At 39.8% G+C, this 23881-nt stretch overlaps 1 protein-coding gene across 10 annotated transcripts in view; it reads right to left on the bottom strand.

Moving 5' to 3' along the window:
• The window catches only part of LOC140518610 (teneurin-2), a 678931-nt gene that overhangs the window by 111599 nt on the left and 543451 nt on the right, over positions 1 to 23881 (bottom strand). For 7 of the 10 annotated variants that reach the window (XM_072630913.1, XM_072630906.1, XM_072630907.1 and 4 more), the window contains 3 exons: positions 12069 to 12263; positions 5691 to 5891; positions 3780 to 3992 (listed from right to left, as the gene is read on the bottom strand). In XM_072630913.1, the coding sequence (XP_072487014.1) occupies positions 3780 to 3992; positions 5691 to 5891; positions 12069 to 12263 (609 nt within the window). The remainder of the gene's footprint in view (positions 1 to 3779; positions 3993 to 5690; positions 5892 to 12068; positions 12264 to 23881) is intronic. The other 3 variants (XM_072630908.1, XM_072630909.1, XM_072630915.1) reach the window with 2 other exon arrangements.

Below are 23881 nucleotides of genomic sequence, written 5' to 3'. Positions count from 1 at the left end.
CTCTTCTGGCTGTCCCAATAGTGAGAGCCTGGCCCTTTTTAGTACAGAGGTATAATTCTGCGACCTTAAAACCTGACTTCTTTGAGTTTTTATTTCGTATTTTTCATTTCTGCTACATACTTGTAAAATAAATGCAAGTCACATGTGTTGCTGTCCATTGTGTAGATGTCTATTTACAATTACCCGAAGAGGGATAGAACTCTACAAATCTTTGGAAAAAAAAAAACCCAGACTCTTCACAAGACAAATTCAAATACCAGACAATAACCCACCTACTTTCTTGCCCTACCTCCAATACCCAAATGAATTTGTTATATGATAAATGACATTTTGGTTCTATTTGTTTTCAGTGTTCAAAATATAGTATTTGGACTGTGATATAGCAAAGGACTCACTACTCACCCTCCCCTTTACAACTTGGTGTCTCAGAGGAGGAGGTCTGGCTCTGTGCCTGTAAATTGTGGCCTTTATTTAAAATGAATTTACAGGACTTCATGCTTAAGCAAAACAGTTCCAGGGCTAAAGGTTTCAGATTAAAAAGCAATTATGCCGGTATGAACTTCACTTCTGCTCTAAAATGGTAAATCTCACCAGCCAATGTCTTATGTTTTGCTCTTTAGACAATCCATGAGGGACTACCCAGATACACGCTCATAGCAGACATCCATCTCATGAAAGAGCAGAATCCAAATTCCTTAGCATTCATTGCCTCGTGGAGAAAGATGTTGGTAGCTCACACTGAGTACACCCACAGATCCCTGAGAAATCACAGTTTTGAGGAAAGGGCTAGGGCCCTCTTTGTTCTGGGGCCTGAACTGATTGGTATTTTTTCCCCCATTTTCCTTATCTCTCTCTAACATTATCAGAGATGCTGGTTCATGGAAAAGTGAAATCCAGATCTAATACTTAGCCTATAAGGAACCCCTCAATCTTCTTCTGCAGAATGAATGTACCTTTTCCCTCTGGTGACACAGAATCACATCCTGGAGGAGACCATGGATACCATCTATGTAGGCTAACTCAAACCTGAACAGAAATGTTCTCAGTAACATACCTGACAAATCATCATGCAATCTCTCTTTGAAGATCTTCAGGGATGGAGAACCTATTATCTCCCAAGGCAGTCCATTATACTTCTGGACAATTCTATCTGCTAGGAAATTTTTCCGTTTTATGGAGCCTACATTTTAAGAATTTCTCTCTCCTTCTCCCTTGCCAGTTCACTTTTACTACAAGCTATCTTAAAAGTTTCCATCTTCTCATTTTGCCCTTAAAGGCCCCCTTCCCAGCACACACACTCTGCCATTCCTTGTCCTACTACATGTTACTCTTCTTTTTCCTGGTCTCCAAGTCAGACTTTATTTAGTCTTCTTTCCTAAATAGTATCTTAAAACAAGCTTGCAACATGCCAAACTGGAGTCCTTTCCAACTTTCTGGCAAAAACTTCCACTATACAATTCTTTGGGGCTACCTGATCCTCATATTTATATAGGCTGCTTTTCAGTGCGATATTTCTTGGAGAAGTTTTTCCCTATCCAAACATGTTATAATTTGAGGCATGGTGGTATCGTATAGAGTACTCTGAACTTTGAGCCTGGAAGGTTCAAATCCTGCCTCCACCCCTTCCTAGCTGTGTGACCCCAAGAAACCTCAGATGGCTCACCTACAAAATGCAGATAAGAATGTCACCTAATTCACAGAATTATTGTGAGAAGCAAATGATAGAATGTAGACAAGGAGCTCTGCAATTCTTGAAGCGCTATATAAGCGTGTAAGTTATTATTACAACTACTACTCATAGCGTCACTATTTCATCTCATCTTTTTGGATGGCATCCAGATACAAGCAGTCTTGTGACAAGGAATTTTCTTGCTCTCATTCTTTTACATTTAATGTCCTGTGGACTATTATTACAAAGGTGGATAACTGCTTTGTGTAATTGAATGTAAGTACTGGGTTATAAGCTCATCTTTTGTCAGATCATTGAAAGCATTCTCAGAACAACTCTAGTAGCAGATAGGATGATGGAGATTATTATTATTTTTATTATTGTTAGTGTCATTAATATTATTAGACATGGAGTGATTTTCCATAGTGAGTCTAGCTCACTGAAAGCAAGAAGGAAGTAAAGGGGGAATTGGATTCTGAGATTTAAGGGAAAATGGGTTTTTCTCTAAGCATTTAGTTAGAAAGGACTTTTAGGGGCAAGGTTTTGATTTAAATCATGTAGTGGGAGGAAAATGAGGCACAAAAACTTCAAAGGGAAATGCCCCTGAGGATTTGAAGCTACTTTTAAGAACTGATTTTTTTAAAAAAAGAATATTAAGCACTTGTTGGTATTGAGCTGTGCATAATCCCTTGAAAGGCTCATGAATCCCCAAGACTTGACAGGGAGCTGAACATTAAAGCAATTCCAAGGGCAGCAAGATCTTAAGTGTCATTGAGAGATGGAAAGAACAATTCACTGCCAACAGACTGTCCCATTAGGGTCCCAATTGCCACAGCCATGACCCCGATTTGCATGCTGCCTCTCTGCTAGCCAATTAGATTGTGTCATTTTGGATGGATGTAATGCACAGAGCCTCTTCATTTCTGGCTACCTAGTCAAATGAACAGCATGGGAAACTGAGCCTCACTTTCTGAGTTCCCTCCCTCCCCCATCTTTTCTTTCAGTCTTTCTCTAGATGATAATTATGGGGCCTCGAGTAAGTAGGACACTCTCCTCACAGTTATAGGTTTCATGTCAAGACTACCACCCAAGTCAGTGACCTAAATGTAATTCTCCCAGTTTTCTGTTCTATGGAAAGCTAAAGATGGAGGAAAGGGGTGCTTTCATAAAAGGAATAAATTAAAAAATAGAACACAAAAATTCTCTTTCAGTTTAAGTTTTTCTGGATTTAAACTTGGCCACGGAGGTTCTCCTAATCAATAAGCATTTTCTCCTATCTCCACAATATGTGGAATAGTTATATAATTTTAAACTCAGATTAACTGCAAGAAAAACAAAAGAAAAAATGAAAACCACTCAAGCAAACAAATCTGAAAAATGAGTTTTCTCTTTAAAAAAAAAAACCAGAAAGAAAGCTTTTTTAAAGCATCCCAGGCTAGTAACATTCAGGAGAGAGGCTGCTTGAGACAGTTTGATGGTCCTCTCAGTACTGTGACTGTGGGGACCATGTGAGAAAATACAGGGGGGGGGTGGTGGTGGTGGTATATTAATCTGCTGTGCCAGTGGTCGGACCCCCTCCTGTGACTGATGAGACACACAAATGCTACAGCCCAAGGGTTGTTCAGGGAGCTATTTCTATAGCCCCAGGAGCCCCGTTCTCATCTAATCTGACCTCAAGTGTGTTAGTGGGTGGATAGTGATGCACAGTGTCAGGCAAGCAGTAAGCCATCCATCCAGGAATTTTATCTTTTTTTCAGCTACAACAACAAAAAAAGGTGTCACCTGAATACCGATGTGCCTTGATGAGCATGGAACCCCTCAGCTCGGACCATTTCCCATGCATGTGCATTTCTCTCTCCCTGTGCATAGGACCACTGATTAGCTCTCTTATTTAGGTCCATTTCCTGCCAACACTGTACAACCTGGATTTTATTGAAGAAAGGGAAATCGTTTCAAACTGGGGAGGCTGTGACTACCCCCCCTTCCCCTTTGGAGATTTGGAGAGGCAGCACAGATGTTTGGGAGCACTTGTGTCCCTGAAGGGACAGCCCATTGCAGTGCACAACAGTCACTATATTTCTACAATTTATGAAAATAAAGCAATATGTGCCTGTTTCGGTGCCTGCCGTTTGCCTACCAATGGTGCAGTGTTCCCCATTCCAGCCCTCTCGGCATTCACATTTCCCATCTTTACAGGTCCCATGCTCAGTGCAGCGAGGGTGGCACACGCGCTGGTCACAAGCCACCCCTGTCCATCCCTCTTCACAGCGACACGTTCCCCCGATGCAGACGCCGTGAGTGCCACAGTCTACTGAGCACACTTCTGGAAGAAAAACAATGATTACAGCTCAACACTATGGCTGGGGAAACTCTCTACTGGTGGCTGTACCAAAAAAGTGGCCAGGACCACAAGAGCAGTTCCCGATGAGTAGCTGGAAGCTATGGAGTCTTCTGAGATTGGTCTCCCTGTTCGATGGGCCTCTTTCTCTCTCTCTCTTTCTCTTCTTTCTTTCTTTCTTTTCTTTCTTTCTTTTCTTTCTTTCTTTCTTTCTTTCTTTCTTTCTTTCTTTCTTTCTTTCTTTCTTTCTTTCTTTCTTTCTTTCTTTCTTTCTTTCTTTCTTTCTCTTTCTTTCTTTCTTTCTCCCTCTCTCTCTTTCTTTCTTTCTTTCTCCCTCTCTCTCTCTTTCTTTCTTTCTTTCTTTTCATTTACAGCTGGCTGAGATGGCCAATTGCTCCCCATTTGCCAGAGGCAGAAGCTAGTTAATGCTGGGATGGAGGCACCCTATAGAGAGGGCACAGTGTGGCTTCCCTTTATTGCTGGAAACTGGGACTATCCCCACTTGAGTTCTTGGATTTGGCCAATCTGACCACAGATCTCAAAGGTAGATCTGTAACACTGATAAGCGTGTCTCCACGGTTACATCAAGAATGCCAGCCACCTTGCTCTACACCATCAGTGGTATTAACAATCATATGCTGCATTTACATAGCATCTTTCTCAGAGGAGCTCAAAGGCTTTTGTGGTTGAAAAGGAGACAGACAGACAGATATTCACTCCGTACCTTTCCAGACCTCTCACTCTAGGACAATCACTTTCAAACATTCATCCTTACAGCAGCCCAGTGAGGGAGGCAGGGATCATGATTCCTATAGAGGGAAGCCCTAGACCAGAAAAGTTAAGTGACTGGAATGAAGTCACACCGCAAGGCAATGGCAGAATGGGTCCAAGGCCCAGGTTACCTGCCTCCCAGTCCAGTGCTTTCTTCACTAGACTCAAAAAGCTTCAGAGCTGAAACTCAAGTGAAGTGGGATTGAGAAGACACCCAGAGACAGCACATTTTAAATTGGCTTTTTTCCCCCCTCTTGGAATGAAATATTCATTTCTTTCCAGTTCTAGGCAAAGCTTCACAAACATTCCTATCATCATTGCCATGGCAATCTGACAGCTATCTCACCACCCAGATACAGGGGGCGGAATGATGCTCACTTGCCTGGATAGTCACTGTCAGTGTGAACATAACCACTCTTGGAATGGTTGGAACTGGCTTGAACTGTTGAACTATAAACATACTTTTAATTTTAGGAAAATAAAGTGTATTGTGCAACTTCATTATTTTCCTGTCACTGGAGTACTGCAGAGCCTTATAGCATGTACACACGGCACCCTCAGGGAGCCTCTTTCTGTTTTGGGGATGTTCTGTTCTGAATGGCTCTCCTTTCTTTCTTAGTCCCTTTAGGGAGTATACATAAGAAACCCAATAATGTAGATGGTGGTACACTTCAGGGCACCATATCAATTTGCAGTGATGGAATGAACAAAGCACAAAAACAGAGAATTCCAGTGGAAAACACAAATCCTGTTCCCCAAGCAACGGCAGCAAGGACATCATTGTGTATTTTATAAGAGTTCCCTTTATTTCCAAGCTGAAGGCAAGTTTAGTTTATCATTCACCTGGGCTTATGGAAGGAAGACAAGATGGGGATATTAGGGGGAAAAATAAGAGAAAACCTCTTGGCTTACCAACAGAACAGTCGGGACCCATCCAGTTGGGATCACAGCTGCAAAGTCCAGTGTCACTGAGGTATGTGCCATGCCCACTACATTGATCTGGGCACTGGGCCCTTGGAAGCTCACAGTTTATACCTCCCCAACCTGGGCCACAGATGCATGCTCCATTCACGCAGACTCCATGGGTAGAGCAGGTTGGATCTAAGCAATCAACTAAAAAAAAAGAAAAAAAACAGAAGAAAAATGCATTCGATATCTATGTGATGTATAACATTGTACCTGCTTCACAGGAAATGGACCAGGGTTCCTCAAAGTCCCATGTAGCTACAAGAAAGCCTAGTAGACCAGGAAGCACTTTGTAATATCTTGGAACACTTGTGAGGAGTAAAGTGCATTCAGTCTGCCAAGATTTTAAAAAATCTCAACCTTAGACATGACGAGAGAGAAAAAAAGATGATTTCTCAACTAGAAAATGGAAAAGTCAGGAATGAAGTTACACAAACACTTATCAGGAAATCTTTAGAACTCAGTGATTATAAACATTAGATAACCAAATAAGGTATATCAGAGCCCTCCAGGGAATACAAATAATATTGGCAGTGTCTGTATTGACTGGATCAACCAAAACACAGTTAGCTCTCAATAATCTTTACTAATGGAAAGGAACATTGGAGGATATAGTTCTAAAGTCGTTAGTATTTGCCTCCAGAATACATAACACAATTTAAAAAATCCTATCCATATAATTTTCACTTTCCTAATTAAGCCTTCCTCAGAGTGATATTAAAATGAGTTTTTATTCTCTGAACATGCCCTGATAGTAACAACTAAAGGTGATGAGTGGCAATGAAGGAGTCAGTCTCAGAAGAAACATTTTTGGGGTATAATCTCAAGTGGATAAGTCTATGTGCACATAATTTAGTGGACAGTTTGACTAATTCTGTTTTTATTTCTTTATGCCAAAGCGTTTCCTTCAAAGGAACCAATGAGATCATAGTATGATAGGACTTAGAGGCAAAAGGTACCTTACAAACAGGTTCAGAGATATTAACATGTTTGCCCAAGACCCCAAAGGCAAGTAGTACACAACAGAGCCAAGATTCAGATCCCAGTACTTTGCTTAAAAACCCTGGGTTCTCCTCCTTTACCATGCAGATTCAATAATCAAAATGACTAGAAGAAGAGAACTAATTATTTTGTGTTCTGGTTATTATGGCTTTTCCAATCTAACCCAGTCCTAGAAAAGTAAATGGAGGAAGAGAATAAGCCTGCAACTTCTTGACTCATAAAGTATGATTTCTGGGTATGACACTGGGTATGATCTCAAAGCTCTGGTAGCCTGTTTAGTCCTCTGGAAAATATTCTTTTTAGAGGGAAAACAACCTTAACTCTGTACTACTAGTAATAGAAATGTGGCACAATGGACGCAAGAACTCTAAAAGTGACAAGATAGGAATATAGAGTAACACTCTAGAGATTATAGATTTCACTTTGTGGACCAAAGGGGTATAATTTTCCCACAATTACTCAAATTCCCTAGCTCATGAAATATTTGGCACTGGGGAAGTTCTGACCTGAAGAATTTAGACTAACTAGAAATCACTCTTCCATGGGGCTTAGAGATTGAGCCCACAAAGGACTCTCTCTTCTGTATCTGAAAGAAGCTCTTTCTAGATTATAACGTTTCTAGGGGACTTAAAAGGAGTCTCTCTAAAGGAGCCTCTCTGCCACCCACTCTTCATTTTCTTCTTGTTACTGGCATTTCTCTTAGCATCATCCAAAAGGCATACCATGTGAAAATCAGGTTCTGAGTCTAGAACCTAAGGGGCAATGTAGGAATTGTTGGCATCGCTTATGGTTCACTGAAATCTAGGAATTAATTTTTGAAGGTCATTTTCTTACGTGAATAAGTTCTCATAAGACAGCTGAATACAATGATTATACTCACTGATTTGGTTAAAATCCCTTTGATATTTACGTAATTGTTTGGGGAATATGATTGCAATTACTTTTAGTGAAGGGAATCCTTTCCAGTACCTGAAGACTAAATTTCATCTAATTGGTCACAGGCTTAACATCCTCAAACTCAAATTAGAGATCAACTGATTTTGAGGTGAAACTGAAAGGCTCAGGTACATTCTTGTATTTTTTTTTCGCTTGAGGAATTTATACAGGGGATATGAGTTGTTTTCTATGTCTGTCACTCTAAAGGTGGCAAAAACTTAGTAAACATTCAACACATACTTGCTGAAAGATTGATTTGAAGATATTCAAATTTAAAATTGAGTTTAAAAATCTCAAAGGTGGAAAAATTTCTTTGTTAAAACAAAATTCAAGAGTTGTAAGGTATCAGCTGGTTCATCCAGACTTAATACAAGTGGTCTACTGCATAAAATACTGGATTTACATGGAAGACTTGAATTCAAATTTTGCCTCAGATACTTATGAGTTGTGTGACCATGGGCAAATCACTTAAATTCTCTCTCTGCTTTCTCATCTATAAAATGGGGGATAATAATAGCACATAAACCACAGTGCCATTATGAGGATCACATGAAATAATATATATATGTATATATACATGTGTATATATACATATATATAAAGTGCTTTTAAAACCTTTAAGCACTATATAAATGCTAGCTATTGTCATGATTGGGGCAACTAGGTGGCACAGTGGATAGAGTGGCAGGCCTAAAGTCAGGAAGACTCATCTTCTGAGTTCAAATCTGGCCTCAGACACTTACTAACTATGTGACCCTGGGCAAGTCACTTAATCTCAGTTCCTCATTTATAAAATGAGAGGGGGAATAAAATGGAAAACTACTCCAGTATCTTTGCCAAGAACACCCCAAATGGGCAGAGTTGACACAACTGAAAGACAAACATTATTGCTGATATTAATGATTAGATTCATATTCTTCTAATAAAGAGAAACTTAGAGAGGTATATCTATTTGTTATCCTTAGTATCTTCCCTTGCCTCAACTATTAAAAGTCATGGGATCATAGGTTTAGAGCAAGAAGAGACCTCAGAGGTCATCATATTAAACCTCCTTATTTTACAGATGAGGAAAATGAGGCACAAAGAAATAAAGTAGTCACTTTACTAAGTCTTCCCAGGGTCACTCAGTTTGTAGCTGTCTGAGGTAGAATTTGAACCTAGTCCTATTTACCATTCCAAGCTATGGTAAAGTGCTGAATCTAGAAGCTCCCAGGAATACATCATAATCTTTTCTTTTTTTAAGGGAAGCAATAATAAAAGTAATGTACAAAAAATCAAAAAGCCTTTCTCTTCCAGATAAATTAACTATCTCTACCCTGTTCAGAATTATGGTAGCCAGGCAGGGGAAAATCTAGAAAGATTTATTACCCCAGAACTAGAATATCATCAAATAGACCACTTACTCTACTGAGAAATATGAGCTAACTGTTCCTGGCTATTGTTACAGGTAAATGCACCCTTAGTACTCTTTCATTACAACAGGTAACTGAAAAAACAAAATTTGGATTTGAGGAAGAGCACTTTCAGTGATTTTTATTCCAAATTTTTAGTTCAACTCCATCCTCCTATGATACTTCTGGGGCTGCCACTGAGTTTTTAGCAGGGAGGAGCAACCATGGTATTTTACAAAGCTTTATAAATGGAAACATTCCTGTGCTTAAAAAGGGGACAATGGCCTTTACTAGCTAAGTAGCGTGTGCCTAGGAACACCAACCCCCTAGCAGCTGAAATCATTAGAACTCATTTAGTCTCAGGTCCTCTATAGATTTGACAAAAAAGGGTAGTGAATGCATTTTAGATCCCTAAGGATGAAAAAGGAGGTCAAGGAGTTTCACAAACAATATGTACTAGAAACCCCTGAAGAACCATGAATTACACTTATGAAGTTAAATGTCATTGAAAAATGACTCAACCATGAAACTGACATGAAAACATGGCTGACTTAAACTAATTTGTCAATCCCTCTTGCATCACTTTTCCACTCCCCCAAACATCATGGAGTGAAACCTGACAAATACATTCTTTAGTTTTTATGTGCAAATTCGTTAATAGAGCAACAATGTTTATGCAGCAAAAATTGTGGATCACAATTATTGATTTTCATGCCATTGCCATTTCAGGTAAATTGTTTGAACGATATGACTGTGATGAATATCAGATATAAAAAGCTAACTGGAAGAAAAAAATGCTGACCCAGACTTTCTAATTCCATTTCCTATTTTGAAAACAGCGTATGAATCACTCTGGCCCATTCTTTTGGGGCAGCACAAATCAATAGAGGAGATTTCATCCTTTAATAAAGCTCTGCGTGGTTTCCTTGTTTTGTTGGGGAGGTTAATTTATTCCAAAAATTTAAATAAGACTGGTTGGGTTTGCAAAAGAGTTGAGAAACCCCTTGAAATTAATTCTCCTCATTTCTTGGGATTTAATACTTGTGTGAACAATATTTACTGAAGGGAGAGATTTTTAAAACAGTAATGTCATTGCTCTGGCACTATCCTTTTGCCATATGATGTATGCAAAAGGTCGTTTTAACCTTCCTTGTCATAGTGTTGGCCTCTTCCATGTTTTCAGTGAATGCAGCTTTGCCTCCTGAAATCCATTTATCTTTAAGAACCTTAACCTTTCAAGCACTGTTATTAAATCAGTACTTCCTCCATCTGAACTCACAATTTGGTTTTATGATGCAGACCTGGGGGCTACCCTTTATTACAGCAAAGACTTACGGAGTTGAATGAGGACTCATGCGGGGAGGAGACCAGAGTCTGAGTCTCACTAAAGACATTGGTACTGATATACTTTAGTATACCAGTAGTAGACTTCATGAGAATAATTTATTGTTATTGAAAAAGTCCTTCATTTTTAACACCTGTGAAATGGGTGTCAGGATTCTAACCATTTTTACAAAGAAAATATTTTATAGTCCTTGGGTAGAAGAGAAATTGTAGGATTATAGGTTTAGAGCTGGAAGGCCACCAAAGCAAAACCCTCTCATTTTACAGAGGATAAAACTGAGACCCAGTGAAGTTCAGTGACTTGCTCAAGGCCACACCGGTAGTAAGTAGAAGTGGGATTGGAACCCAGGTCTGACGACTCAGGAGGACTCTTGTCCTCTTTCCACAGTTTGAATGTATGTGTGTACACGTGTGCATATACCTTCAGCATCATTAAACTTCATTTCAATAAAAGGGATATCACAAGTTGTATAGAATCCCTAGAAAGATGGGAAATAGCACAAGTTGATGAGACTGAAGATGGTATGTGCTTACCCTTAAGAATGTCTTTCCAATACCCTCTACATTTGGAATAGTCACTTTAATTTTTCATCACATTTCATTGATAAGAACAAAGGACATTCCCAGACCAGTAAGTTAGCATCTCCTACTTTTATAAATTGAATGGCTGGTGCTCTCTCCCACTCCCTCTCTCCCTCCCTCTCTCCTTTTCTTTCCCTCCCCCTTCTCTGTCTCTCTCTGTCCCTTTCTCTGTCTCTCTTCCCCTCCCCCCTTTTCTTTCTGAGCCTGAACTCTGACCATATTTAGTAGGGTTTGATTCAGTTTTTTAAATCCCCTAATTTCTACCCACACATGCCTGAGGCTACTTAAATGTGTGATACAATGAGCTTTTTAGTATTCATCAAATCACTGTTCTCTTGCTGTACATCCACTTTCCTCTAATTCTATGTGATTGTATGTAACCAGAATAATTTGCCCTACATGATGTCTCTAAATGACATGGATACCTGTAGTCTTTCAAGCCTGACTGCTCTGTATTGATATTAATTTTTTGCTGAAATATTTGCACAGACTTATATGGGTTTCAGATTATGGGGAAGGATAAAAACACCACTGGGGAGGGGGCAGTCTTGTTTTCACTTTCTGAATATATTTTTAAAATTTTCCATTTGTAGAATTTGAAAGAAAGAAAGGACCAAAGAAGGAAAGAAAGAGGAAACAAGAGACAGAAAAATCAAAAGGGAGAGAGGGAAAGGGACTCAAGCAGAGGAAAAGAAACCCAAAGATGAATAAAGCAGATACTGGAAGAGAAATAAAGGACAAAGGTAGAATGATCTACTCTCAATGATAAATGAGAATAATTATTATGATAATGATAAACACATACACACACACACACACACACACACACACACACCTGACACATCCCCAGTGGATTTCTTTCCATTCTCCTACTTATAAGTAACACTCCTGAGTATCATGGATAATCTATGCATCTATTTGCATCTATATCTAATTTATCCACAACCATGGAACCTTGGCTCTAAGATTAGCAATGGACAGTTTTGTTGTAGCCCCAAGCCTTCCCCACCTTCTGAAGTTTCCAAAGAGAGGGCAGGAGCACAGGCAGAGAGCACATGGTAGTATTTACCTTCCTCACAGTTCCCTCCTTTGTAGCCAACAGAGCAAACACAGTTTCCTTCAATGCAAGAGCCGTGACCTCCACATGAAGGATCGATACACTGACTCAGGGGTACATCACATTCCGCGCCTTTCCAGCCGCTGTAGCACTGGCACGTTCCTTTTGAATATTGTCCATTTCCGCTACACAGGACAGGGCAGGCAGCTACAAAAAGAAGGATGACAAAGTAATAGGTCACAGAGTGAGCAAGCACTAGAGAGTCCTTTTCAGAAATCAAGGAGGGGAAAGCCATTTTCTGCACTGAACTTGGAAGTCCAAAGACCTGGACTCTGACTTCAATACTGGTTGTGTGATTAGAGATATGTTACTTAACCTCCCTTAGTCTCAGTTGTATCATCTGTAAAATGGAGATAATAATACTATTTCTATCTACCACGCAATTTTACCATTACAAAAGAGCTTTATGATCATCAAGTACTAGCCTAAGAGGGCTATTGCTATGGTTATTAAACACACACATTAAAGTCTGCTTGAGGTAGTTGGTGCAACAGATAGAGTGCTGGGACTAGGGTCAGGAAGATTTGAGTTCAGATGTGGCCTCGGGTGCTAAATAGCTATGTAACCCTACTTCTGCTTGCTTCAGTTTCCTCAGCTAATTGGACTAATAATAATATCTACCTCAAAGGGTTATTGTGAGCATCAGATAAAATAAAATTTGAGGAAAAAGCACTTAGCACAGTACCTGGCACCTAGAAGGCACAATATAAAAGCTTATTCCCTTCTCTTCCCCACTGATTATGGCATCTTCAGGATTTTTTGATAGTAGTGGAAGAATATAGTTAGATCAGATATTCATGCAGTGGTGGTGGTATGTATGTGTCCATGAGAGGAAGAGAAAGGAAAAGGTAAGCTCAGGACCCTGTTCCTAATGGTTTAGTTGATTACTTGGGAAAGGCTCTTGTAAATATTAATGGGATGGAATGTTAACGTTAATGGTGACTCTAGAATTGGGAATTGTCTCTAGCTTCCATGAACTACTTGTTTCCTCCTTCCCCAACTCTTGGCACCCCTTTCAGGGATCATGGAATTGTAGCTTAGTTGAAACCACCAGCAGACTTAAATGACAGCATGACACCTTTTAGCACCAGCTATTTAAAGACATCTCAGAATTATTTTGGTGCTTGAAACTTGGAGACGACTGGGTAGCACCCCTAATATTCAGAGATTTTAAGGAATAATTAATGTAGATTCAGCATCTATCCTCTGTAGCAACAGCTTGTATTATCTCTTATTTCAGAACACAGGGTAGGCACACACAATTGTGTTTTGTAGTGTCATATATTTTATTGATGTAGACATATATATGCATACATATCTACACAAGACTCTACATACAACTCTGCAATACTTGCATTAAAGAAAACACTTTGACCTGGGTAATCTTTCCATCTTTACGCTCTTTATTGCTTATATAACTCATCTAGCATATATTGTTTTAGGACACCTCTTGTTCTCTTGCTCCATATGGTTATCTAATCCCAGTACCGCTGCTTATTGATTCACATATATACATCTTGTCTCTCCAACTAGGTGTGAATTTCTTTAAGGCTAAGACTATACGTTGCATTTTTTTTTGGCATTCCTTCCCTCTCCTCCTACCCCCAAAACCAAGCTGTATGTATGTCAAGCACTATCTAGTTAAAAGACATTGTTGATAGAACAAATAAATATTTATTGTGTGTTACTGGCATTTTGTGATTCTCAAATAATGGAGAAAACAGTCAGAAATTAATCTATATAACAAATGGTAAGGGAGAACATATGGAGTTGATAGGACCATGTGAACACAATAGTCATCTCTAGAAAAGAATGGAAAGAATAATAGACTTAGAGCTGAAAGGGGGCCTGAGAGATCATTTACATACAAGGAAGCTGAGGCCTAGAGAGAGGAAGTGACTGTAGTAAGTAACAGAGGCAGTCTTCAAAACTTACATTGTCTAACTCCACAGCCAATGCTTGTTGCATCATCTTAGACTGTCTGCTTAACCTGTATAATAACTGGTCAAATGAGCTGGGACCAGCCCTTGAAAAGTGTTGAAGAAGGAGAACAACTGTTCAGATGGTATCTGGTGAGCTATTTGCAAAATCAATTTGGGTAAAATGTCCCATAAATTTCATAGCTTCATCTTGCCATTAGAGGAGAGGGGAGAGCTCAGAATACCATAACTGACATTCCAGGGTAAGCCCTCCAAGGCCAGGAAACTTGCTTTCTGCCTTTTAATACTGGGATCCGTTCACAGTGAGTACAACTACTGGCTGACTGACAAGGCAGTTGCTTCACACCCAGTGTAACCATATAAACACTTAGGGAAAGAGAGAGGAGGAAATGACATTAAGCAATTGACTGGGGAAAATTATTTGGTCAACTTTTTTTGTTTTTATTTTGCTGAGAGAGAAATGGTTTACTGGTGTGTTCTCAGAAATGTGGAAGGGTTTGAAAATTTCCTCATAAAACTCAGGCTAAAAAAACTGGGTAAAAATAGAGGTGCCTCTTGTTTATGAGAATAATGATGATAATTTTTTTCTGTTGAATATGGATATTCTCTCCTTGAGTACTGAAGTATTAAGAACATAGTAAGGAAATAACTAGCCAACACATTCGTAAAATGTCCAAGTTATATACTTCAATTCTGAGTCTGAGAGCTTCATGTAAGAACTTTGGAATTGATTGTGTGACATCGGAGAGACTGGCACAGAGTCGTCCAGTATGGCGTGCCCACCTCAGAGAAGGTGCTGTGCTCTATGAGCAAGCAGAATTGAAGTAGCTCAAAAGAAACATGACATGCAAATTTAGAGGATCTGCCCCAAATGTTCACATGGACTATTTGTGCCCAATCAGTGGCAGACCATTCTGAGCTTGTATTGGTCTGACCAGCCACAATTGGATACACTGAAACTTGATTCTAGCATAGTGATGTCATTTTGGTCCTCTTTGACAATGGACAACAACCAACCAACCAAGATGACCTATAGATGGGGGAAAGTTTGACTTAAGGGAAAATAATAGAACTGGGACCTATTCTAAAAAAATGTCAGAATCTCTGTGAACCAAAGTGGATACAGACTGGATATTTTCATCAACAGCAAAAGAGAGTCAAAAATGTTTTCTCTTTGTTCATAATGCAACCTTCCTTCCTTTTTTTCTTCCTTTTCCCTTCCAGACCTTTGAAGTCACACATAGGTGGTAGTAGAAGAGGGGCCAGGACTGAGGAGCCAGGAGCTGAAATTCCCTCATTGGTTAAGAATGGTTTTAATTTTAAATTCAATGTCTGGAAAATCAAATTAATAATGCAGTTTACCTAAATTATTCTAGAAAAATTGAAATTAGGACAGAAATTTCTTTTGTTTGGCCCCTTTGGGTTGCTAGCAACATATGGGATGATGGAGAAGGATGCCTGCTGGTCAAGACAGAAATCTTTGCAGCACTGACTCCTTGACCTGAAAGTGTTCCAATGCTGGATTGACTGGGGCCAGACTTTTGATTGACGAGCTGATTCCTTCATACATTAAAGGACAAAAGAAGCAACAAAGGAGGAGAGTATATGTTGGGGGATGAGTATATCAGTATGAGAGCAGGGAAGTAGGTACCCAGAAGAGGGGTCACTACCATGACTGGCAGCTGTGCTGGAAGCTAAAAGGGGGGCACTCCAGGGAAACATGGAAGGATATCAGCCATGAGGCCCTTTGCACTGGACTACTTGGACAAGATCTGAATGATCAAAACATGCAGGAAGGACACAGAGTAGATGCTGGGTTTGCAGGATTTGTTCAGATAGCTGAAATCAGAGCTGGGGAAGCCTCCCTCATCTTGTCTCCATTTCCCATTTTTCCTCCCTTTCTGAGAGAGGTGTGTACCTATTCTCTGAACCTCTATTTCTTCAGACTCTGTTTTCCATTTCCTTTTGTCTTTTATGCCAGCCAGTCAATGAACAAGTATTTATTTAGTATTTATTAAGTGCTAGGCAATGTATTAAGTGCTAGGGAAAGATATGATCACTGCCCTTAAGAGACTCACATTCCAACAGGGGAAATAATATGCAAATAATTATGCACATGTAAAATATGAACAAAAGGAACGAAAGGGACTAGCAGGGAGTCCTGGTGGGAGGGGACCAGGAAAGGTTTCTTGTGAAAGGTGAGATTTGAGATGAATCTTTAAGAAAAGAGGCAGAAGTGAAGAGGAAGAACATTCTAGACATGAGAAACCACCACTGCAGATGCACAATTAGAGGATCGGACACTACATGTGAGGAAGAGCAATCCAGGGTAGCTGGTTTGTAAAATTCATGGACAGAAGGGAAGTGTAAGAAGATCCCAAGAGACAGGACAGGGCCAGGTTCTTTAAATGTCAAACAGTACTTAACATTTTGTTAAATGGAGGTAAGGGGGAACCACTGGAATTTAACAATAGGAAGGAGGAGGAAGAACATGATAAGACCTTCATATTGGGAATCACTTTGTCATTAGGAGGATGGACTGGACTAGAGGGACCTGAGGCAATCAGAAGACCCCCAAAATTGTTCAGAGAAGAGATGATAAGAGTTTGTACATGAGTGGTGATTGTTTAAGTAGAGAAAAAAGGGAGGTATATGAGAAATGTTGTTACAGTAGAAATGCCAATAGATTGGATACATGGGGTAAGTGTGACTGAGGGGTGTAGAATGCCACCAAACTTGTAAGCCTGAGTGCCTGCGATGATGGTGTGCCCTCAACAAAAACAGGAAAGTTGGGAAGATCAGTTCTGTTTTGAATAGGCTGGGTTTGAGATGCTTACCAGACATCTAGTAGGAGATGTCCAAGAGGCAGCCGGTAATGTGGGATTGAAACTAAGGGGAGAAATTAGAGATGGATGCACAGCTTTAAGAATATGTATGGAAAGAAAACTGAACACTTGGCAGCTGATGAGATCACCAAGCAATAACACCAAACACAGAGGGCTCAGGGTAAAAACCTCCCATTTTAGTACTAGCTCATGCCTTAGTATGACACAGAGAGAAAGAGACAATAAAGGAAACCTAGGAACCCTCAAGAGAAAAAAATAGATTTTTCAACTGTTAAACAGTGGTATATCTTATCAAAAATACTTCCTGCCTTGGGAGCTCAGGGTAAACAAAAGAAAATTATCAAGTTTTAATTTTAGAACTTCTCAGGGTAGAGAGAGAAAATTGGACTTGGATCTTTCTGGGTAAACAATTCAGCAGCTTTGGCTGGGGGAGGCAGTGATAAACTGGAGGTTTATCTAAAAAGATAAGTGGGGCACTGGCCATTTATTTCCCCTTTCCATTATTTTCATGTGACTGAAGGGAAGAGAAGGAAAAGAAAGGAAAGGAGTTACCCAGCTAGCTGGGTCCCCATTTGGGCAGCTCGGTCTACTCACAGGTTGTGTTTCTCCTTTGTTTTTGAAGAGACCTTGACAGGTCAAGGTCTCCCACTGCATCCTGGGCCATCTCTGGTCATCCTGATGAATATCTGGTCACATGATCCAGATGATTCAGGAGGAGAAAGTGAGGCTGGTGACTTTGCACAACCCTCCCTCACTCAAAACAAAGTCAAGTGCAAGTCATGTCATCATTTCTCTGATGTCATGGTCCTCTTTGAAAAGGAAGGATGAACACAACCTAAGTGACTAAACTCCTCTGAATTTGACTATCATGCCCCAGGAACCTCATTGTCCTGTAAGATAACATCAACTTTCAAACTCATACCTTATCAGTGCCCTTTGCCCCAGGAGCCCTTCCTTCTGATCCCAGAGGGAGTTGGAGAGCTTTTCCCAGAGCTGCTTTTTAAGAAGAAGGCCCAGCCTAGCCATCTCTTCATTTCCCACTAGCTGTAACCCTCTAAACTTTGGCATCATGCCCTTTCCCACAGAATGCTTTTCCTTCATTCCCTTTTCTGCTTCCTTTGCTGTTTTATCTTCCCTCATTGGATTATAAGCACCTTGAGGGCAGGGACTATAGCTTTCCCTTTTTTCTTTGGTGTCCTCAGTGCTTAGCACAATACCTGGTACATAGTAGGCACTTAACAAATGCTTATTGATTATCATTTAGTTTTGAAAAGAAAATCACTTTGCAAGGGGGATGAAACTGAGGAAGAAGCTGGGGGGAAAGAAGGTTATCTTCAAAGAGAGGCGCCAAGACAGTGACAGAAAAGGAAGGAGTAGCCCTGCCCTTACACTGGTGAGGCCAATTAAGACAAAGTGATAACCTTGCTCATCCAGCATAGCTCAGAGCCACACCAAACTCCTGCTAAATGTCAAATGCAAAATATATATTCAGTATAAGTCTCCTGAGAAGCAACTATAAACTCAACCCGAGCGCAGTCAAAAATGCAAAACTTCTTTATGTTTTTTGGCTAACAGGATACTGTCTGGGCTTTGTTGGTGTTACTTAAAAAAGCATAAGGCTAGGCTAATTAGAAGAGTGAAGCTCTCTAGTAATCCATTTGCTACCAGGGCAAACTGAGGGCAGATAAATGCCAAGTGAACTCCTCACCAATGCTCCCAGGGCTGCCCTACACCTGAGAACATCTTCTCGAGGGGATAATTGATTCAGTCTCTGACATAACTCAAACCAGACCATTTCAGCCTCTGAGTCCATGTTGTTCCTGCTGGGAAAATTCTACATATAAGCCAGATGACTAGGATAGTTAAAACCTTTACTATACCATATTTTTATAATTGTTTAAATGTGGTTATTCATTATTTTTTTGTACTAAATATTTTATGAAAAATAACACTGGGCATCAAATATCTGACATTTTTCAATAGATAGTGAATCGAAGCCAACAGACTTGTTTCTCATGCAGGTGTTTCAAGCTGAACTTGGAAATAATATTCTATGGGGAAAATCTATTACATTCCAAAGAGGGAAACATCATCAAGAGATGCTCATCAAAATATTGATCCCTTTACCTTTCCTATATTCTGTCCAGTGAAAGGAAGACAGATAACAAGGTATAGAGATGTTTGGAGGTGTATGAACAGTCTCCCACTTTAGAAACATGAAAAATAATATTTTCTCTGAGTTTTGGCCTGAAGTCCTTGGTCTCACCTATACGGAAAAGTTACCTATACGTAATCAACATGAGGACATGGTGTCCTAGCATGAAGTTCTGTAGCATCATTTTTGTCAAAGTCTTAACCACTTTCTAAAGGGAGAAACCTCATCAGCCTCACCTGAAAACTGATTAATCAAAACTGAGAGCACTTTGATTAATTCAATTAAGAGAAGTAGCACTTGAGTTCACCTTCAACTAGGGAAAAAGAAAATCCTTGGGGGGGAGGGGTTAAAAAGGGATTGAATTATTTTAGGAAAAGATTCTCCAGGGTATGGAAAGTTAAGTAGCTCAACTTTCTATTGATGAATCAAAACTGTTTATCTGAACTTTGTAACTATGTTTTACCTTAGTTTGGAATTGCTACTTTTCTTTTGATGTGGGTCAGAGAGATTTTCAAAGGCAGGATGGATGTTTCTCTCTTTAGTTTTTTCTTTCCCTAAGAAAGGATGTTTAGACTTTTTTAATTAACAAATTTGTGCCTAAAACAGAGACTACAGAATTTTTCTTCTACAAACACAAAGCTATTTCTTGTTCCTGCTCTTTTTTATTTTCCTTCTATCATCTAGGGGAATATGACACTGTGTGCATGGGTTTCTATTAAAAATCAATTAAAAATTGGTAAAAATGTTATCATTTGTGTTTTACTAAATTTTATAAATGGCAGTTCTTAGAGTTATGCTGGAGAAAAGTCAATGTTGGCAGTAACACCTGACAAGTTAACAGGCTGATGCCAAAAAAAGAGACATGATTTAGACTAACCTAAATAGTCTGATGCTTATCTTAATGATCAAGATGGAAGGCTTTTTTTTTTTCTAAAATTCCTTTCTCACTAACTTATGTGCTGAGATGAATTATCAGTGTTATTTGCACCATGGGAGGTAATGCAACAAACCACCTGTATTCCCAATCTTAACTAAAGTGAGCTCTCCACTTGTAGCATGAAGCAGATGGGACATCTTAAAAAGGGTCTAAGGTTTCTAAAGTTGGTTAGTAATAAAGAGCATTGTTAAAAAGCCCAGCACTCTGCAGTTCCTGCATGGATGTACTCATGTATAGATAGAAATCACAAATAAAGATGTTTTCAAATGAAAGTGTTAGCATCTGTTCTAGTTTCCCTTTGGAAAACAGACTCTTCCAGACTACTTAAATCCAGTGTTCCAAAGGCAGTGTAAAGGCAGCAGGGGACAGTTTGGTTTCCTTGAATCACTAAGGGGGATATCTAAACACATATAAAAGAACAGATTCCTCATTTTGGTTTATGATGGGGAAAAAAGACAATGAACGTGCAGCAGAATTGCAGCATGATAATTTGTCAAGGCGCTGTTAGTAGAAACAGAGGTAAACTCTAGTTCTCGCTCTATCTTTCATTCACTCTGCTGCTCACAACAAGCACCTTGGCTTCCCAGAACCTCAGTTTTCACATCCAGTAAATGGGCAGAGCAGTGATTGCTGACTTTTTAGGAAGAAAGTGTCAAAGATCAGTTACAAAATAAAAATACACAGTGCCATGGCGATTCTGACTAAGGATAACAGAGCTCTATCTGAAGCAAAGACTATTCCTTTTCTGATAGTGTATCTGGTCTCTATGGGGTGAGAGCCAGACTGGACTCAACCAGCAGAGGGAACAAGGGGACTCTACCTGACAGCCCGGGTCAGGGTCACTGCCTCAGAGGGCCAAAGGGTAGATCCACCAAATTCCTCATTCTGATTCTGTCAAATAGCACATTAATAAGCAAGAAAGTGATTCAGGGAAGAATTTCCAGAAGGACAAAAAACTCATCAGGTGTGTCAAATCTCTGACATTCAGAAACCATGTGGGGAAAGCAGCACACGCTGACTTAAGCACTAAAGTATGGATGCTTTAATTAATCCGGGGTGAATTTAATTGCTTTAGTTAAGTGGAAATCGGGTTAAAAATGATGCAGAGCATGCTGGGGTGTGTTAAAAACATGACATATGAGTTGGATGAATCGATAAATTAAAAGTGCACAGATGTTTTAATTAAACCCAGGGAAGTTAACGAAGATCGCTAGAGACTTTTAAGCCTATGATTAATTCAATTCATTTAAAATACCTGTAGAGATATGGGGATGCTTCCATTTTGAGAGTTATAAAAGTTCTCAATCGATAAGTACTTAAGATGTTCTTCAAAAAAAAGTGTAAGTTGTGTTTTTTTAAATGACTGAGCAGCATTAATTACATAATGAATATTTAAATTCTTTCAAGTACTCAGCAAGCTTTTTTCTTAGCTCAAGCCCAAACTGAGAAGGTTGTGGATTTTTCATTATTATTGGTTATGTGACCCAAAGTATCAGCATGGGCTTCTGTTCACCTTCCTGCCTGGAGCCATCTGTTGCCCCATTATCTTACAGCTCCTACCTCTGGTGACTTTGTTAAGAGAGTCTGCCCTGTAGAGCACCCCCTGCCCACTGCCCCTGACCTACCTGCTCTCAAAAGATTGCTTTATTTCCTAATAAAGAGAGGTTTTGCTAAGCACAGCACTTCACGAAAGCTGTACAGATCAAATTTATAACATATCAAGTTTCTCTGGGGTTGGGCAGTCTGCCTTCCAAGACCGCTGTGCGACTCTGCTGGTGGGTTTAAAACAAGGGTTTTCGGCTTCAGTATCAATTTAATCTTGGGAGCTGGCTCCTTTAAGCCCTTAAAAAGTTATTTATATTTTGTAATACACCATAAAAGCATCCGTGGTTGCCAAGTTTTCAGGGCTCAGGGCATGGACTATCTCTTCATCACCAAGCAATAAATTAAGTTAATATGTACTATGCCTCTGAAACCAGGGAGGCAGGACTTTCTCCACCTCTGTAGTGGGATTCTGGGAGACAGAATGAATGGAGGTTGGAAGTGCCACTCTTGAGTTCTGCTTCCTTTTCTAATTCTCATCAGAGACAAGAGGGGCAATACTATGTGCACCTGCTGTGAATATACCATCCAAGACTTCAGATTAGGCAGAGGAACCTCTCTGAGTTGTACCGAGGCCAGAAATGTGTGTTTTGGGAGGTGGGGGTGGGTTAAATTCAGATGTCATGTTGAAATGGGGAGATAAAATGATGTTGTAGGCAGATATCCAAGGTCTTTTGGTTAGTGACAACTTCATCTTAATTAGCAGGGAATGGGGGGGGGGGTAGTTGCAAAAGAGGCAAGTGGTCTGGGAGAGAAATAGGATAGAAAGAGAGAAGGTTCAGGGAAAACAATTCGGCTGTCTCCATGAATGTTCCAGTACACATGGTCACTGGGGGAGGGGGATGGGGAGGGAGGAACAGATGGGATTTCAGCCTTTTTCTTTGGAGAGCAGAGAGGCCAGCTGTTAAACATAAAACCTGCTTCCCTGCCAAGTGAGCCTAGGATGCTTCAAACTTCCAGAAGGAGTCTGTCATCATGAGGCATTCCTGGAGTGGTGAGGTAGGATCCCACCCCACACAAAACTGATCCCACCATTATGGAGGGAGGGATCTGACAAGCTCTTCTATAGATCAAATGGGAAGGAATTGCTATGCATGATCATCTGTGCCAAAGAGCAGAGCAGAAAAATGCAGAGAAGGTTCGGAAGGCATTTTGGCAGCATGGAAACCCTGACTAATGAAGAGTAGATGAAATGACTGATCTCATATTAGAGTGGCCAAGAAGCCTCAGACAGTCCCAACTGCCCCATGTTGCTACTGAAGTGTCTAGTTGTGCATTTTAGTGCTGTCCACCTTGCTAGTATTTCATATCAAAGAGACAGTGGCTCAGTAGGAAGAAGTGTTGGGCCTGGAATCAGGAAGACCCGAGTTCAAATCTAGAGCAGACACTTATTAGCTGTATCATCCTGGGCAAGTCATCTTAGTCTCTGTTTGCCTCATTTTCCTCAAATGTAAAATGAGGATATAATAATACCTATCTCCCAGGGTTGTTGGGAGGGTTAAAAGAAATAGAATTTATTATTTTTTTAAAGCACTCAGCACAAGTGAGGGGAGCAGAACCAGGAGACCATTGTACACGGTTACATTCACATTGTGAGATGACTGACTTTGGATGGACTTGGCTCTTCTTAGTAATGCAAGGTTTTAAGACAACTCCAAAAGGCTCATAATGGAAAATGTTATCCACATCCAGAGAAAGAATTATGAAATCTGAATGCAGATCGAGGCATACGTTTTGCTCTCTCTTTTTTATTTTGTTTTATTTCTTCTTTCTCATGGTTTATTCCATTGGTTATAATTCTCTTTACAACATGACTAATGTGAAAATATGCTTAATATGAATGTATATGTAGAGCCTATATCAGATTATACATTGTCTTGGGAAGGGAGACAGGGAGGGAGGGAGGGGAAGAAAATTTAAAACTCAAAAGCTTGTGGAACTGAATGTTGTAAACTAAAAAAAAATTAATTAATTTTAAAAAATGAAGCACTCAGCACACTTCCTAGCACATAATAGGTGCTATAAAAATGCTTATTCCCTTGTTTCACTATTCCTTCAGAGAGCAGACTCATGAGATCTTCCCAGCAAAGGCTACTTCATATGGCTGGGAGTTAAGCAGCAGCTCTTTTCTTTTGGAAACACTGTATCTTTAATTCTCTAAATTAAATTAAATTCAACAGACAGTGATTAAGTTCCTATTACAGGTAGAACACTGCCAGGTTTTGGGAGAGAGAGACAAAAATATTAATTCATAGTTCTTGACCCTATGGAGCTTCCACTAAGGT

This window comes from Notamacropus eugenii, chromosome 1, assembly GCF_028372415.1.
Source record: "Notamacropus eugenii isolate mMacEug1 chromosome 1, mMacEug1.pri_v2, whole genome shotgun sequence".
NCBI lineage: Eukaryota > Metazoa > Chordata > Mammalia > Diprotodontia > Macropodidae > Notamacropus > Notamacropus eugenii.
Note: the sequence above shows the minus strand (reverse complement) of the source record. Positions and strands in the feature narration are given on the sequence as shown.